The 17,342-nt window shown below is 40.7% G+C and overlaps 3 protein-coding genes across 3 annotated transcripts; 1 reads left to right on the plus strand and 2 right to left on the minus strand.

Moving 5' to 3' along the window:
- Nucleotides 1–53: 53 nt before the first annotated feature.
- On the minus strand, nt 54–3,145 carry LOC119547018 (armadillo repeat-containing protein gudu). The gene is made up of 3 exons (XM_037853687.1): nt 2,403–3,145; nt 659–1,910; nt 54–252 (listed from the first exon to the last, which is right to left on the minus strand). Exons 1-3 carry the CDS (start codon nt 3,017–3,019, stop codon nt 112–114), a joined length of 2,010 nt encoding a protein of 669 aa, XP_037709615.1. The 5' UTR covers nt 3,020–3,145; the 3' UTR covers nt 54–111.
- Nucleotides 3,146–3,964: 819 nt separating this feature from the next.
- On the plus strand, nt 3,965–8,343 carry LOC119546124 (MTOR-associated protein MEAK7). Its single transcript, XM_037852217.1, has 7 exons — nt 3,965–4,209; nt 5,842–6,066; nt 6,744–7,059; nt 7,147–7,520; nt 7,583–7,689; nt 7,770–7,860; nt 7,917–8,343. The coding sequence occupies exons 1-7, from the start codon at nt 4,081–4,083 to the stop codon at nt 8,019–8,021; spliced, it is 1,347 nt and encodes a 448-aa protein (XP_037708145.1). The 5' UTR covers nt 3,965–4,080; the 3' UTR covers nt 8,022–8,343.
- Nucleotides 8,344–8,553: 210 nt separating this feature from the next.
- On the minus strand, nt 8,554–17,202 carry LOC119546123 (neither inactivation nor afterpotential protein C). Its single transcript, XM_037852216.1, has 14 exons — nt 17,048–17,202; nt 16,142–16,466; nt 15,000–15,863; nt 13,769–14,706; nt 13,326–13,618; nt 12,994–13,265; nt 11,718–12,004; nt 11,380–11,529; nt 11,227–11,324; nt 11,115–11,168; nt 10,356–10,543; nt 9,472–9,887; nt 9,138–9,417; nt 8,554–9,084 (listed from the first exon to the last, which is right to left on the minus strand). Exons 2-14 carry the CDS (start codon nt 16,424–16,426, stop codon nt 8,704–8,706), a joined length of 4,506 nt encoding a protein of 1,501 aa, XP_037708144.1. The 5' UTR covers nt 16,427–16,466; nt 17,048–17,202; the 3' UTR covers nt 8,554–8,703.
- Between the last annotated feature and the right edge of the window lie 140 nt (nt 17,203–17,342).

Genomic DNA, 17,342 nt, shown 5'->3' on the forward strand with positions numbered 1-17,342 from the left:
GACCACAATTTATAATAATATTATATTTGAAGATTGTAAGGTAATTGCTAGCACTGGCATATATATTTAGTCAAATAGTAATTTTAAAACATAACAAAGCGATAAAGAAGTTCAGTCATCGTCGATTTTAAGCAGATATTCCTCGGCTCGCAAAGCCAGTTCACGGATATTCCTCAGACAACCAGCGGCGGCCAACTGGAGCTCCTTGTTAGTAGATCCAATGCACTCCAGAAGGAACGGAACCACTCCACTCTGAAGAATAAAAGAAGTTTTTAAATTTTAGATTAGTTTTTTTTTAATATATAGCCTCAAAACATTAAGAGACGTACCCTTAGTCTCTTACTGTCATATAATTGTTTGTCTTTCAGTTGATTTGCTATTTTGGAACAATGTAGTTTCCTAATATTATGTTAGGTATTATATGACTGTTAACTCTAAGAGACAACGTTGGACCTTCAAGATAAACGCTCTAGTTAAATGTGACAGACTTTAAAGATTCGTCGTTCATAAAATTAACATCAACTTAAGAAAACGAATTTGTCTTTCCGATCAATTCAACTTAAAGTTAACTTTCTTAGACATGTACATTTTAACATTAAGAATAGCATAGTATACCAAAATATAAGATGCTTAAGAAGCTAAGAAAGTAGATTCTCACCTGGTGCATGGTAATGCAGTTCTGCGGATCCATCGAAAGCTTCTCCAGCGCCATGGCCGTGCTGCGATGCACCAGAGGATTGTCGCTGGTCATGTAGGTGACAATCGGAGTCACGGTGCGCAGGCGTCCCAGCTCCTCGGTATTATTGCCAAAGCAGGCACAGGCGGCCACGGCAGCTGCCAGATTCATTCGCAGCAGATCATCCGTGGTCTGGACGAGATCGGCCAGCTTATAGATGACCCTAAGATCGGTTAGGATGGCCAGATTAGTCTGATCCTGGGCAATGGTCGCTATGGCTGCACAGACGGCGGATAAGACCATAATATCCTTGGACTTTAGCAGACCCACCACCAGTTCCATGGCGCCCACTAGACTCCTGACCAATTCAGCCGAATCGTGGGCATTTCGAACACAAGGACATATGGCATAGGCGGCATGGGCCTGAACCCTTGTGCTGGTGTTTTTCAAAAGAGACCAGATCAGTCGTACTGCATCTAGATCCTCCAAAATCCTCATGCTTTCCGGATCTTCGGCGCACTCCTTCAAGCCCTTGGCTAGATTTTCCAGGAGAGGAGCATGGGAACTGTTGAGTAGGGAGACCATGGCTGGCAGTCCTCCAGCCTGTCGCAATTGCTCTCGATTGCTCTGGAACCTCACACATTCCGATATGGCTCCGGTGACATTGGTCAGCACCTCGTCGCACTCATCATTCAGCAGGGCCACCAAGTTGTTAACAGTTCTCAGTTGATCCAGCACTTTTACATTCGCATCGGTTACGGCACACATCCAAATCGCTCCAGTGGCACCTCGCAAAAGGGGCTTATTGTCCCTTATGTTCTTGTCCTTAATAATCGTAACAAGGGGTTCCAAGCCCCCCGCCTCCCTCACCAGATCCCTGGTATTCCCATCGAAGGCACACTTATAGATCGCTGTACTGCCCTCCATCTTGAGTTCCGTGTTTTCGGAACTCAAATGGATCACAATATCGGGGATCATGCCCTCGGTGGTGATGGCCAGTTGGAACTTGGGCTCCGAGGAGCATTTTCGAACGGTGCCCATTATGGGAATGACCACATCAATGTGGCAGGACTTGAGAAGCTGAGCCATCAGTGGGACTATTCCACTTTTGCGCATCTGCTCCATATTGTGCTTGGAATCAGCTAAGGTAAAAAGGGCTCGGGCTCCAGCTCGCGTCATATCCAGCGATTCCAGATCATCTGCGCTCAATTGGTCACGAGGGGTCTTTAAAATGCTGAAATGTATTCAGAGAATTCTTATGGATTTCTTTATCAAACCAACAGCATACATTTCGTTTGATGTTATAAGATATTTATAAATTTTATCTTTGTTTAAAATACTGAAACATAAAATAATGAATATGGTGCATTTAAAAAAAAATTTTAACTACAATTATTTAGGTGGGTTATAAAACTTCAATGTTGATTAATAATTTAAATTATTTCAGATCTTTATTCTGTTAAAAAAAAATTTTTCAAAAAAAAAGCTATCTATTATGGTAAATAAATATATTAAACATCTTCATTGGTTTTTTAAGATTAGTTTTAAAGTTTTATATCTTGTTAGTCTTTAAAATATAATGGTAAGAAATTATCAATATTTTGCTATCTTAAATATAAGCCCACAGAAATCTACTAGAATCACTATTACTACTAGTAAATTTCGCAAGTCGTAGTGACGAGGATGGGATAAAAATGTAGAGATGTGTAATTTCATGCCATCTTACTTCAGTTTAATGTCGATTAGATCCACAAGTTTGGGGATTCCACCACAGGTGCGCACATACTTCCTCGCCAGTCGCACCTTACACACATTCGCCAATGTCTCGGCGGCCATGGTCTTCAGATCCTTCATCGAGGAGTTCAAAATGTCCACAATCAGCGGAATACCATCCAGATCCACGATGGTCTTCCTTATATCGATGTTCAGGGTGATATCCGAGAGAACGGTGAGGGCGCCCAAACAACACTTGGTGTCGCTGCACTCCAGAATGTTGACCAGGACATCCAGTCCGCCGATATCCGAGATGGCGAACTGATTGATCTGGGTGCTCAGATCGTAGTCCTTCAAGCAGCACAACGATACTATAGTGGCTGTCTGATTGCCCGCCTTGATGTACTTCACCAGTTTCTGGATATTATAGTAGTCTGCCGGAATTTCAGCGGCCCGGGCCACTTCTTTCCAGCGATCCTCCTCATCCGTGGACGACTCCACCTCCGTGGTATCCGAATCCTCGGCGATCACCTGCCGCTTGTCCTTGGAGAATCTGTTCGGACAGGATCCGCACTGTTCTCGAATTTTCCGGCCCCGATGCTGGGACGTTCCGCTACTGGTGACATTCATCCTAATTCTTGGGTGGATTCCTTAAGAATTTGACCAGTTGTATGTCTGAAATAACTTTGGCCCTTGTATGGGAATTTGTTGTTTTTTTTGTGTGGGAGAATTTTTAGGCTAGTCAATTGATTTAATACGGCGTGTTGCTAAGGTAACAAACGTAAATTTCAAAATTGCCCCCGATAAAGGCAAAGGTATCGATAAGTCGAAGGAGGTAACCGCATTCCAATATACAAATTTGAATTTAGTTTTTATGCTAAAGTTATGCATTAGCATTTTGAGGAGTAAATACTGTACTTTATTAGTTTATACATTTTGTGTTAGGAAGTAGTATGGTAATTAGTTATACAGTTTTAATAAATCTGAAAAAATCAATACAATTTCATAATGTATTACCACACAACAAAGGAAACTGTCGTAGGCTGGCGAGCCTTACATATAAATAGTCTTTTGCTAGAGCATGATTTTGATAACCATTTTGATGTTACTGCTTGGCAAATCCCTGAACTTGTGTCTTTTATACCAGACTTAAGAAAGTTATTTCAGCAGACAAACAATAAAGCAAAAAAGGTTTGTGTACCATTCTCATTAAAATGTGCAAATATTATAGCAAGGACTGGTTGATATTATTGATTCAAAACCCATCTTTGTTTATTGAAGTGGAACAAATACTTTTTGGGATCTGCTAATTAATAAAGTAAAGCTGCTTAATAAGCAGTACTTATGGCAAACTTCCGAAAAATTGAAATAAATTTGAATTTTTACCAAAAAAAACGTTTTTTTAAAAAACGGTTTTGCTAAGCGGTTTACTTTTTTCCGTTACCAAGTACACCCACCCAAAATAGCAGGTGCAGCAACCACTCAAAGTGTTGGCAACGCGGCGAATAATCGATATCTCAAAATTTGTGATTGCATCGATGGGGCCGAAGAGAAATCGATTTTACTACCAGCTCTAGGTTGTGTTGTTTGTTTTTTATTTTCAATTAAAATCCGCGATCACAAGAAGCAGCAGCTGCGTTGTTTGTTTACCAGCTGTCGTAATACCAGCGAACTTATTCTGCCCGAAGGAAATGGGAAATGCGAGTGGCAAGCGGGAGACGGATAATCTCTACACGTCGGAGGAGCTCCGCATGCTGGAATCGGCCTACAAAAACGCCTCTGGTGGAGCCCTCGAAAAGTTGACCCAAGACAGGCTGGTGGTAAGTGGGAATCGCAGTGCCACGTGTGAGGTTTGGGTGCGAAAATCAATGCCCATCTGCAGGCTGCAATGGCGGAAGGGTCAGGGTCACAAGTTGAAGGACGCGCGGATTGAACTTCCTTCAACAAAAAAAAAACAAGGAAACAGGTTCATGACAAATAGCCATTTACTGCTGCGCTTTCACCCTTTAAAAGGGTATATTTTCAAAGATATCTGAAGAGGCATCTAAATCAGTTTAAAAGAACTCCATTAATTTAATATTTAAAAAAAAAAGAAAATTAAAAAATTATTTTTATAAACAGTACTTACTTTAAAATATTTAAAATTAAAATTAAATTTATTTTTTACGTAAATCTCAAAATGTAATACACATTTTCCAATATTTATAAAACCTCTAAAACTGATTTCGCTATAAAAGCTTCTATACTTCAAATTTACTTTCACTTTGTATGATTACACTTTGTAGGTATTACTAATACCTCTACAAACCCCAACACTTGTATTGTTACCTTCTCAATTACTTATAAATAAGATTTTAACCTTAAAACGTCAGCTGAGTACTTTATTAATAGAAAACTTGAACGGAAAATAACCTTATACTCTAATGACTTGTGGAAAATTAGCAATTCCTTTAATTACTACAACTACTCTATCATGAGTGCACACATTTGTGTGTATATAGCTCGTCCACAGTAAAGGTATTATCTTAACCCATTAAGCTTAAACAGTTTTATCGTACACAGTTTATAATCTAAAAAACAAATGTGATATAACACTTTTCGATGCCGGTTCAAAGCCCCCAGATTTCTCAGTTGTTTTATTTTTACCGCAACAGATGACGGAAATGCAACCATTCAAAAAATGTTCGTTTGTAACCAGATGATTCCTTAAATTGTTGCTTATTTGATCTATTTTTGGCTCAAGTTTGATTAACACCACAGTCGCTAGGGTATAGCAAAATTCGATATCTGCGTATAGCAACGAAGGTGTTATCAGTCTTAAACTGATAATTCCCTGAAACTCTGCGAACGGGTCTACAATTTGTCTAATTTGTTTGCGGTCGCATTTCGTTGTTTGTCTTTTGCTTTGTTGAATTTGCTTGCTAACGAATTAGTCGTGATTTCGATGACAGGGGTCGTCAATTAGGGCCAGCCCAATTGAATTAAAAATAAACAATATGCTTAACCGTTTCGCTGCATACCATATGGTCCCGCATTCACATAAATTTAATAATCACTGCACGGAACAGAAATGTTTTTCACCATGAAGTAATAGGGGGAATTTAAATGTTGATATAATAGATACTCGCGAGGAATTCTTATGAATTCGTATTATAAATTATATCCGTATTCAGCACAAAACGATTTCTGTGATACCCTAGATTATTACTGATTTTAAATATAAACTTTTTGTTAAGCTCTTAAATTTATTTTAAATTGAATAATATTAATACAATTTTTCGAGCAACTAAAGCATACATATTTGTTCTGTGTTTAGCCCTCAATGGGTTAATCTGTGTCAGCGCTTCCCAGACCTTCGTTCCCTGCAAGAATTTGCTGACAGCAGCGGGAAAATTATGTTTACGTATCCGGTGCGCACTTTGTTTATGTTCTTTGTTTTGTTTTAAAAACAGGAAACTTGGTCGCAAACCATCGAACGGTCGCTGGCCGAATGTACATCCCAGTATCTTTTTACACCGACAAAGCCTGGTCAGCAATGTGTCTACATACAGATGAAGAAATTCGGCGAGCCCTACTACATCATGGAGCGGGGATCCATTGACCAGAAAATCCAATTGCTGCTGGGCTCGATGGAAAAAACTGGAAATGACACCTTCAACAGCAAGCAACTGGAGCAAGTGAGTCTATAAATAAACTACTGTTTGTGGGATTATTGTAAACATTATCAAATATCATTAAAATATTATTAATAACTTATGTTTCCCGAGCACCTCTTAGGTGGTAATCGAATCGGGTTGCTCTTTGATCTCAATTGTATTCCATCGGAAGAGCTTTTTCTTTTTATTCCGGTCAGGACTTATATATATAAAATAAAGTATTATATATTATGTTGCTTAATCGAAAATATCAATAAGTTCCAAACAATAAATGAAGGAACTAAGAATTTAAATATTTGGTAGAATGAATTTCGGTAATTATACCCGGTACACGTAAATTAAAAGGCTATACTAGGTTCCTCGGAAAGTATGTAACTGGTAGAAGGCCCCATAAAGAACATATTTTTCATTATATAAGCTAGGTGGCGCTAGCTACAAGCAAGCTTATCCCATCCTTCTCACACTCCCTTTAGCTGGGTAACGGATATTTGATAGTCGATGGCATCGTCTATAGCGTTCTCTCTTGTTTTGGATTCTAATATTTATTAGACTCTTATTAACTTATAATTGAAATTACTGTAAAAAGATTTGCAAAATTGTTTTAATGTTTTTTATCATCTGTTTGATATACAAAAGCTTAAATTTATCTCTTCTTTATTTATAATGTTCCAAAATTATTCAATTTCATGTTTATCTAGTACATCTACACGGTGATCAAAAGTTTCGTGCATTTGGAAAGCACTGCGAAATACTCGAGCATCAAGGAGTGGCACGAGTTGGGCTTCATCACCACAGAGCGTTCCGCAGCCACCTTCGCCAAGGGCCTGATGCGGAATCTGGGCAGGGAACTGGAGCACACAATGCCCAGCGAGGCCTTGGAACGATGGTTGCACCTCACTCCCCAGTTCCTGCAGATCTGGCGCGAGGTCTTCAGTCAGCTGTACTGTCGCCATGGTGGCAGCAAGCGCAACATAATCAAGGAAATGGAAATTCCAATTCTTCCAGAATTGTGTGGTAAGAAAAGCGATAGCCACGTCAATCTCAAATGATTAATATGTTTGCTTGATAACTTTTAAATGAGCAATTTGTTCTCATTTTTAGATGCTCCCCAAAGCAGTCACTATCGCCCAATCATCGAACTGCCTCACGTTATATATATTAATGCTCAATTGCCCCGCGAGCATCGCCACAAGTGGCGTTTTCTCTTCTCATCGAAAATCAACGGCGAAAGCTTCTCAACGATGCTGGGAAAAATCCTGGACAAGGGACCCACGTTGTTCTTTATCGAGGACGAGGATCAATACATATTCGGTGGCTATGCGTCCGAGACGTGGTCTGTGAAACCTCAATTTGGGGGCGATGACAACTCTTTGCTCTACACCTTAAGCCCTGCCATGCGGTGCTTTTCGGCCACAACTTATAACGATCACTATCAGTATTTGAATTTGAATCAGCAGACTATGCCGAATGGTCTGGTGAGTAATGTTTATAAGTAATTGATTGATTGCTCTGCTAATTGTTTACATCTGGTGCACAGGGTATGGGCGGTCAGTTTGATTTCTGGGGCCTCTGGCTTGACTGCAGTTTTGGCGATGGACAGAGCGTTGAAAGCTGCACTACATATCGAGATTATGTGCAATTAAGGTGAGTAAAAATAAAAATGAACAAAACATTTTACTCTTTGAAAACTATTTTATAATAATTCCATATCTATCGTTTCACAGTAAACGGAAGCAATTTAAAATACGAAACATGGAAGTTTGGGCCGTTGGAGATTTACCCGTAAAAGAAGGGGACGGAGAAGGCGATGGTCATGTAGGTTTTATTAAACCCTTTTTTAAATAATTTATTATATTACCTGTAACCCTCAGAAACGTTCGGTGCTGGATAGCAACCTGGAAGATCGTGCTATGCTGGAAATATCTGGCAAGAAAATGCATTCGGATGGCCTACGCGAACCCTCCATGGATGATTGATATTATATGAAACTATCAAAAGGAAAAGCTTTGTTTTATCACGTTCGAGATTTAATGAGACCATGCCCATTTTGGGTGTGCAGTTAATAATTCGATTCTATTTCCTTTAGCCTTATTGCGATCCCTATCAAACACACAAAAAGTCCTGCGAACAAAAGAGTATTTGTTCAATCCATTCCTATAAACGTTTTTGTTTAGCTATTAATGTTTATATATACAATGTATAATGGATATAGTTTATGTAATACTGAGAGTATTGTTGTTGCGTTTTAGATCTAAAAGTGTGAAAATGAAATCATTTAAATGGTGAAACAAACAAGCAAGCATAATAAGCAATGTTAAGTCGTCGAATTTTCCCATTTTCTATCCTACGTCAATAAAATGCAAAATATTTGCTGAATTCTAATATATTTCCAAGTGTTTCTAATGTAATATTATGGCAAACAATTTGATCTTAAGTGGATTAATCACAGAGAATCGAAAGAATAAAGATTAAAACGATTCCCGTAGGATATTAATTATAGCCACTAAATGCACTTAATAAGATGTAGCTCCAGATATTTTATTTATTCCATTGTGTAAACCATTTTGAATTATGAATTTGGGTGGGTTTCTTTTTATCTCAATTGTCTTATCGATTAAAACGCACTGCATAACATCTAATAGTGATCTTTATATAATTTTAGATATCCACGGCATAGCCGGATAGTGTCACCCCGGGTGCGATCTCCTCTTCCACATAGGATCCTGCCTCCTCGAAGGACCTGGCATTGCTATCTTCAAAGCTGCGACCCACGCTGGCAGGGGATTGCCTCAATGTGGGAGCCCTCTGCTGCTGGCCAAAGTTTCTAGACACCCCAAAGTTTCCCGCTGATGAGTTGTAGCCCTCGTCCTCCTGGAAGCGACGACCTGTCGATCTTAGTTTGGGCGCCTGAAAGGTGTGCTGCTGACCACTGTCTGATCCGCCACGATTGTTAAAGTCATAGGTGCTGCTCTCGGCTCCCCTTGGATAGTTTGTCTTACGCAGCATGGCCTTGAAGTTGAATGGTGGATCCTCAGAGCTCTGAAAAGTAAATGGATTGAGAATTATCCCAGATAAGATGCCATTATACCTACATCTCCCTCGTTGCGAGCCATGTTCTGAAGTTCCCTCACTGGATCCGATGGTGGGTAAGATGATCTTTGCTGATAGTTGCGCTGCTGCTGGTTGGGATTATTGCGATAGTTGTTGGATGAGGGCATTGGTGGAGGAGGTGGAGGCGCCGCATAGCCCTTCAAGGAGTTGCGTCTGGACCCGGAGCGATGGATGCCCCAGTTCGGGTTGCTGTTGTTATAGTTGCTGCTGTAGCTGTTGTAGGCATTGTTATACGCGTTCATGTTCATCTGCATTTGGTTTCTGGCCAACCAAGAAGGATTAGTTTAGTTTTAAAATGAAAATGAGTTTTCCTACCTTCTCAGCTGTTGTGGATCCCGAAAGTATCCCTGATTGTAGATATTATCGCTCTCGCCCATGCGATCCCAGTTGGTCTGACAAGCTTGCTCCTTCTTGTATGCATTGTAGGTCAGGGCACAGGAAGTCATCGAGGGATTGCGCTGCAGCGGACTGTCCCAAGGCTCGTCGTCTTCCATGTGCTGCGTTAGGAGCTGATTGGGAAACGTCTGGCGGGAGATGGAGTTGGCCGGGTCCACCATGTACTGGGTGTCGTAGAAGGGAATCTGATCCAGCCGGAAGGGCATTTTCTTCATGGGCACTGGCAGTGGTCCCAGCTGCGAAGAGTTCACCTCCCGCATGTTGATCCTCTCGAAGGGCACAGCCCGGGTGCATTTATTCAATCCAGCCACCATTCTTTGATTGTAGATGTGGACCTGTGGAATTATTGAGGGTTGTTTTTTAAAAAATACTTTTAAGATACGCTTATAACAATAAAGCCAGCTTGCAAATTTAAAAGTTAAGAGATGAGAACCAATTCTTAATGCTCATAAACACATATGTCATTTAACAAATATTATACCTATCCTAAAAATTCTTTTAATGAAATAATTTATAATATTTTTGTATTTTGTTTAATATTTTTCAACATTTATGATTTTTGCTTTCATGATCATTATCTGTTCTATAACCAAAACTTTAATTTCTGAAGAATCCAAGTTAAGGTTTTAGAAGAACGAATTTTTAAACTTTTTACTTTTTAGGAACTTTTAGTTAAAACTTCAATTATTAAAAAATATATATAAAATAGGGATATAATAGTATTATTTACTAATTATATTTTATTGAACTAATTTTTATTTGCAGTTTTTTTTTAATATTATCTGAAGTTGACTTTTACTCACCTGCTGTGACAGATTAACGAAGTCCTGGAAGCGAGCCGCCCGGTAGTGCAATAGGACCTGGAAGATGGACTTCTCGCGCCACTTTTTGGCATACGGGCGGATAAAGTCGGCGGTGTTCTCATTCAGTTGGCCGGTCTTCTCGTTGACCAGCGGAGGGAGGCGAACCCGGTCGCGGAATCCCCTATAGGCTGTGGGAAAATGGAAACGGGGGAAAGCCGTTAGAGTAACCCATTTGAAAGGCGGTCAGCGGGGTTGGACGAAGGAGAATGAGAGGGAAGTCACCTTAATTTAATTAAATTTTCATTTCTTTTCTACGCAGCACTTATAATTCATCTCTTTCCGCAGGTGCCGTCGATGTTAAGTGTTATGTCTCAGACAGCTATAAGCCGATTGGTTGCATCAGATAGAAACTAGAACCGCCCATCGGGGTGGGATCCACATTTGACACCACTAAGCGGCTTAAGTGGTTACCGAGACCCTAGACTAGTTGATTACTTTGTTTGTTTGCGTTTTCTAGATTTTATTGGTAGTAGTATTACGAGTAGTATCGATCGATATAGTGATATAGTGTGTATAAATGGTATATAGCAGGGGCCTATTCGTCGGCGGAGGCCTGTTCGATCTTGGATATTCGCACCGCCGCCAGAGCCTCGTCCATTCTGGCCTCGAGGAACATCTCCTCGGCCTCCGAGGGCGTCTCACTAATGTCGATGTGCTCCTCGTCGTACTCTCTTAGCCTATCCACCTGCGTTTTTTTACCTTTTTGTATTTTGGACGCGGCCACATCATGATGCTCCGGTCCCTTTTTGCCCACTAGGAGAGGATTTGTAATTATTATTTTATTATTTGCATTTAAGTTAGTAAAACTTACTTTTAAACACCTTGCCGCCCTTGACTCGTTTTCGAGCTAGCAAAGCCCGCATCATGGATTGCACCTTGATTACCTTCTTCACCTGCACCTCGTACGACCTATAATCCATTTATTTTAGTAATCTTTTTCTTAGTGTAAGAATTGTTAACTCACCTGGCCAAGAACTCATCGTTATAGTAGCGCAAAAATACCTTGGTCTTGCCCACGGACCAGCCCTCCATCTTGAGGCGCAAAAACAGAAGACGACAATTATCCTTGGTCATTTCCACAGGCTCATCAAAGTCGAAGGCAAGGAATTGATATCTAATAAAATATATAACAACAAATTAAAAAATATTAATGTTTTTGACAATAATATTTGTAGGAACGTAGTTATTGAAGTTATTTTTGCCAGAATAATACGTTTTAAAAATACGACTTAATTTTTTTACGAAATTATAATTATATTCGTTAGAAAATATGTAATATCTTTAAGAATAGGGGTTACTCACCTTCTCAGGAACTCCTCAAACGGCAGCCGTGAACTATAGCCTTTCTGCCGGGCAATGACTGTGTCCAAGACTCCCAAGGCCTTCATCTGCTGTTGGACGACATCCGAGTGGAAGGCTCTGGGCTTGTACTCCAGATCAGCGCGAATACAGCGGACAAAGTGCACGCCGAGATTTGTATTCTGGCTGAGCATTTTGAGCAGGGTCAGGCAGGTGAAGCGGAAATTGGCCGCCAGGGTTCGGAGATTATTCACCTGGGAGATGCAGCCGGCACTCAGCGTATTTAAAGCCTAAAAGGGATAATATATAAGATAATATATAAGAAATACATCTTTATTTTTAAAATCCTAATTTTTGACGAGAACTTAATATAATTATATTTTTTAACCCTTTTTTGAATTACATATGTATCTACATTTTTATACCCGTTACTCGTAGAGTAAAAGGGTATACTAGATTCGTCGGAAAGTATGTAACAGGCAGAAGGAAGCGTTTCCGACCCCATAAAGTATATATATTCTTGATCAGGATCACTAGCCGAGTCGATCTAGCCATGTCCGTCTGTCCGTCTGTCCGTCTGTCCGGATGAACGCTGAGATCTCGGAAACTATGAGAGCTAGGCTATTGAGATTTGGCGAGCAGATTCCTGAGCTTCTTACGCAGCGCAAGTTTGTTTCAGTAGAGTGCCACGCCCACTCTAACGCCCACAAACCGCCCAAAACTGTGGCTCCTACAGTTTTGATGTTAGATAGAAAATTTTAACTGAAATGTATAAGTCTTGTCCATACCTATCGATTGACCCAAAAAATTTTTTTCTACGCCCACTCTAACGCCCACAAACCTCCCAAGAAAAAAAGCTATGACGTCAGAGCCAGACAGTGCGAAATGTTTTTACGCGTGTATGTGTGTGTATGTAAATAGTTGCCGGCCGAACTTAGCGGCAAAGAGAAAAGCACTGCCGGCGCTCAGAGAGAGCAAAGTGCGCGGCTAACTTATTCTATTGAACAATGAATTTGTCACGCCTACCCTAACGCACACAACGCTTAAATCTGTCTTCCGCCGGTAGGTGGCGCATTTAAATCTCGCTTTGCTGCTTGCATATCTCCATTTCCCTTTGGTCGCTTAAGCTGAGTAACGGGTATCTGATAGTCGAGGTACTCGACTATAGCGTTCTCCCTTGTTTTTTAATGGAACTGCCTTTAACAAATGTATACCAAACATGTAAATATTTTTTAGGGAACGCCATTTATAATATTAATTTCCCAAATGCCACACTTACGTAGGACTTCCGTTCGGTTTCATCCTTATGCTGAATGGCCTCAAAGGGCATCGTGAGATTACCAGCCTTGGTCAGTTGATTGGTGAACATGAGCATGATGCTCTCATCCAGCGAGGAGCGGAAAGTTTCGATCATTTCCGGCGGTACGAAGTCCCGATTAATGTCGGTGAAGGCCCGCGTATCGTAAATGATGCGACCCGTGTAATGGGCCACGGATATCTCTGTGGCAGTGTGCTTCTTCACAAACTGGCTGTGCTTTTCCGCAACACGATCTGTGGAGAAAGATAACTATGTAGAATGAGATATTCCAATGAGTGACACCTCTTTCATACCCATAATCAAATCCTGATCTTGGCAAGAACGTGAGGCATCATCAATGATATAGAACAAGCCATCCGGTTTGGTTAGCAAATTATCCAGAGCGGTCTTGTTGTCATAGAAATTCAGGTTAACGCTATCGATATCCTCAGCCTCCATTTCCAGCATTTCGCTGATGAAAATGCGCTGGTTATAATGATATTGCATCTGTTCGTTGAGAGTGTTGATCATCAGTTGCTCAAGACCGTTCCGACTGAAGCACTCAAAGCCAAACATGTCATGGATAATAATGGCATTGGTGTCACCACTGAGAAATGATAATAATTTATATTAATATTAAAATAGATAGTACTATATAGATAGTTCAATAATTATATAGTCTTAAATAATGTATTAAAATATTAAGATTATTGAACCTTTTTAAAAGTAAGGAATGTATATATTCTGCGATACTTACAACACTGCCCGAGGGAAGGACATGTTCATGTTGATCCTGTTAATGATGAAGTCCACCAATCGGGAGTATAGCGTGCTGGCCACCGCATCGCGGGCATCTCGAGCTTCATCCGTGCTATATTGACGCCTCTCGGCGATGCCGCCCTTGACCATAATGAAATTGGTCAGAGACCACATGAATTTCTTCTCATCCACCCGCAAAAGTTCTGCGATCCGGGACACGATGTCGGTGTTCTCCACTTCCGCAAACTTTCCATTTGGCCGGAAACGGATATTGCCAATATTCAAAATGGCAGCCAGGACCTTACGAACGGTCTCCAATTGTTTGTGATTGAAATCAATATCTCTTAGTATATTCTCAAACTCCTTGAATTTCTCCACATTTCCCTCGGGATCATCACGACGATATTTAAGCTTTGTTGGGGGAACTTCTGGCGGAACTCGGAGATAGCGGTAATTGCGATCAGCCTTGAGATTGTACTCCTTGAGCTGATTCTGCTGATTAATAAAGTCGTAGAAGTAGTAGAAAATATGGAAGTTGTGCTGGGTGCCATCCGTAGTGGCCACTCGCAACTTCTCCAGCATATACATATTGAATACAGCTCCACTCATCTTGCCGGTTTTTCCGAAGGTCAAACAATATTGTAGAACACACCTGGTAGAATCGTTGTTCACCGGAGTGCCTGCATTCACCAACATCAGGATGGCCTTGATGGAGCTCTCCACCCGTCCAGTGGCTCCTCGATTTCCTGCGCCCAGGTAGCACAGGTGCTTGATCAGCAGTCGGGCATTGGTCGACTTGCCCGAGTAACTTTCACCGGAGAGCACAATGTGCTGTGGCTCCTTATGATGCAGCATGTCCTGGTAGGCGATATCGGCCACCGAGAAAATATGCGGCTGATTCTCCGATCTCGACTTGAAGCGGTACTTGGCATGGAACTGACAATAAATAATAATAAAATGGGAAGTATAAGATATAAAATTAAAATAATTTGGAACATCGAAATATGAGGGGTGTCCAATGTTAAGAACTCTTTAAGTTCAAGATAACTTGTATAATATTTAAAATATATTATATCAAATCTTTATTACGATAGTACTATCAATGAATTCCAAAGATTTCCTTTGAAAAATCCATTTATAGAATATTAAACAAATAAAAATTCAGGAATAAATTAAAAACCACTAGTTTCTTGTTCTGTAAAATGTTAAAACAACTTTTGTTAACTCACCTCAGGGGGAAATTCTTCTTTGATTTCATTGGAATTCAAGGACAACAGAATATCGCCAATAAAACTGTATGATCCACCCGTCATAATGCGGTGACGCAATGATTCAATAATGCTCTCATCCACAGGATTTTCCAGGGCAGCCAAGTCCTCCGGGTACATCCTCTCCGGCTTCTCATCGAACCTCTTGACATAGCCGCGGTCCACAAACAATTCCGGCTCCTTGTACAAAGTCTTGACGTCACTGGAGAGTTCCAGCATCTCCGCGATGTCCGAACGCATCTCGTCCTCGTTCTCAATGAGTTCCGTAAGAAATGGATGCTCCACCATCTCGACCATCATGGGACGATTCTCGGCATTCTTCTCCAGACTCTCGGAGATGAAATCATTGATTTGTTGCGACCAATTGGTGGGTCGCATTAAGGTCGGCGGTGGATTGCGAATAATCTGGAACATGGCCCTAGTGGGATGCATGTCGGCGAATGGTGGCTTTCCATCGGCCAGCTCGATGGTGGTGATACCCAAGGCCCAGACATCGGCACGAACGGTGATATCTGGTTCCCGGGACTCCATAGCGGACACCACTTCGGGAGCCATCCAACAGGGCGAACCTATGCAGGTTCCCCGCTTTCCCAGGGTGGAATCCACCTGACGGGACAACCCGAAATCGCAGAGCTTCACTCGTCCATTTTTGGTCAGCAAGATATTGTCTCCCCGGATGTCCCGATGCAGGACATGATTACGGTTCAATTCGATGGCAGCACGGCAAGTCTCCCGGATAATATAGGCAATGTGCTCTTCTCGCATGCGACGATCTAGTTTCAGGAGCTTATTCACCATATCCACTGCAGTTCCGCCTGAGCAGTACTAAATTGGGAAGTTAGTTAAAGAATATTAAATATAAAAATTAAAATTCTGGAGTTACGTGTACATTTAGAGGTAAGTTACAAAAAAATATTATTGCGTTTTCTTTTACCATTTTTTTTTTTAAATACAGTTTTAAATTGTATTTCTAAATACCGAAATACGATATTACGGTAAATTTATTATACTACTTTTGTTTATATTTCGTTTATTAAAAAAATTCCATATTCAGGAAGCATTAAAAGTTAGGCTGATTAAATTTTATTTGAATCTTGTCTTACCTCCATAACAAACCAGATCTCATCGGGTCCGTTTGGCTTCGACAACTTGTACACCCCATAGAACTCGGGAAGATTGGGATGGTCACAGTAGTCCCGCAGAGTGCGATACTCCTCCTCGATCGACACCTGGTGCTCCTCATCGTAGTGCTGGATCTTCAATGCCACGATCCGGTCGTTGTCCAGCTCCTTGGCCCGGAAAACCTTGGCATTGACACCCTGGGCTATTTCCTCGTAGATTTCGAATTTATCCGTAGGATCCGGCAATTGCGTGTACGGTAAATACATCCTGACTTAGAGGACTATCCTGAACGTTCGAAGAATATTCCTATGATGGTTCAATTGAGTTAAGCTAGGAACAAGAAGTTCACATAAAGGGGTTGTGAAGGGGATTTCACGTTTCAATTTTCATTTGTGCAAATCCCATTATGCTTATGCTATTGTTCATTTGCATAACACTTAAGAAATAGCATTCTAGGGGTTTCTTTTAATCTCTTGTTTTAAAAACTGCTAAACTTTTTTCTAAACAAAATTTGATATTATGTTGCTACCTTAAACATTTATTAAATTTAGCTCACGGAGAAGGAACAACCCTTTATTTTAGAAATACGATTTTATCTATTAACTCAAAACTGTTTAAACAAAATATTTTTGCAAGGACCTTTGATAAACTAATACTTTTGAATACAAATTTTTTGAAAATCTGCATCTCTTCAATTTTAAAATCAAATGTGTAAATTAAATGCAAAGACAAGACCAGGGTACTCTTTTAATCCTTTGACGAACCGGATATCCCGAAGGACGTTAAAATATTCCTTTTTTTTCTTGTTGCAACTCTATTTGCAACTTTGACGAGTTGTATGAGATTCACTTCAAAAATCTTGGAGCACTTAATCCTTCAGGACACACCTTTTCCGTTTCGGAGTGGCACACTTTTCCTGCTGATGTCTGTCTTTGGGATAGTACTTATTTGAACTTTCGAACCGACCGCACGCATGCAGCACGTACCGCTGCCGTAAGCCAACTAAATGATGGGCCAATGCAATCGACGGCTTTTCACTGGCAAGGAAGGAAGCCTTTCAATGGGCAGTACCTGGGTGCACACCTTGGAAAACTATTTAGCCGGCTAATTCAATTAGCCGCATTCATTGGCGACATTCACGTGCAAGAGCAAAGAACACAGAGAGACAGGTGGGTAGCTCTA

This window comes from Drosophila subpulchrella, chromosome 2L (assembly GCF_014743375.2).
Source record: "Drosophila subpulchrella strain 33 F10 #4 breed RU33 chromosome 2L, RU_Dsub_v1.1 Primary Assembly, whole genome shotgun sequence".
Taxonomy (NCBI): Eukaryota; Metazoa; Arthropoda; class Insecta; order Diptera; family Drosophilidae; genus Drosophila; species Drosophila subpulchrella.

What these genes read in the sequence shown, in the direction of transcription:
- LOC119546124 (XM_037852217.1), top strand. Translation starts at nt 4,081, where the DNA reads ATGGGAAATGCGAGTGGCAAGCGGGAGACGGATAATCTCTACACGTCG. An exon ending in AGACTATGCCGAATGGTCTG is followed by an intron (nt 7,521 to 7,582) that starts GTGAGTAATGTT and finishes TCTGGTGCACAG; the next exon opens with GGTATGGGCGGTCAGTTTGA. An exon ending in CGAGATTATGTGCAATTAAG is followed by an intron (nt 7,690 to 7,769) that starts GTGAGTAAAAAT and finishes ATCGTTTCACAG; the next exon opens with TAAACGGAAGCAATTTAAAA.
- LOC119546123 (XM_037852216.1), bottom strand. Translation starts at nt 16,426, where the DNA reads ATGTATTTACCGTACACGCAATTGCCGGATCCTACGGATAAATTCGAA. An exon ending in TCCTTCCCTCGGGCAGTGTT is followed by an intron (nt 13,619 to 13,768) that starts GTAAGTATCGCA and finishes ATCATTTCTCAG; the next exon opens with TGGTGACACCAATGCCATTA. An exon ending in GATCCACAACAGCTGAGAAG is followed by an intron (nt 9,418 to 9,471) that starts GTAGGAAAACTC and finishes TTGGTTGGCCAG; the next exon opens with AAACCAAATGCAGATGAACA.
- LOC119547018 (XM_037853687.1), bottom strand. Translation starts at nt 3,019, where the DNA reads ATGAATGTCACCAGTAGCGGAACGTCCCAGCATCGGGGCCGGAAAATT. An exon ending in CTAATCGACATTAAACTGAA is followed by an intron (nt 1,911 to 2,402) that starts GTAAGATGGCAT and finishes AATACATTTCAG; the next exon opens with CATTTTAAAGACCCCTCGTG. An exon ending in ACTGCATTACCATGCACCAG is followed by an intron (nt 253 to 658) that starts GTGAGAATCTAC and finishes TTTATTCTTCAG; the next exon opens with AGTGGAGTGGTTCCGTTCCT.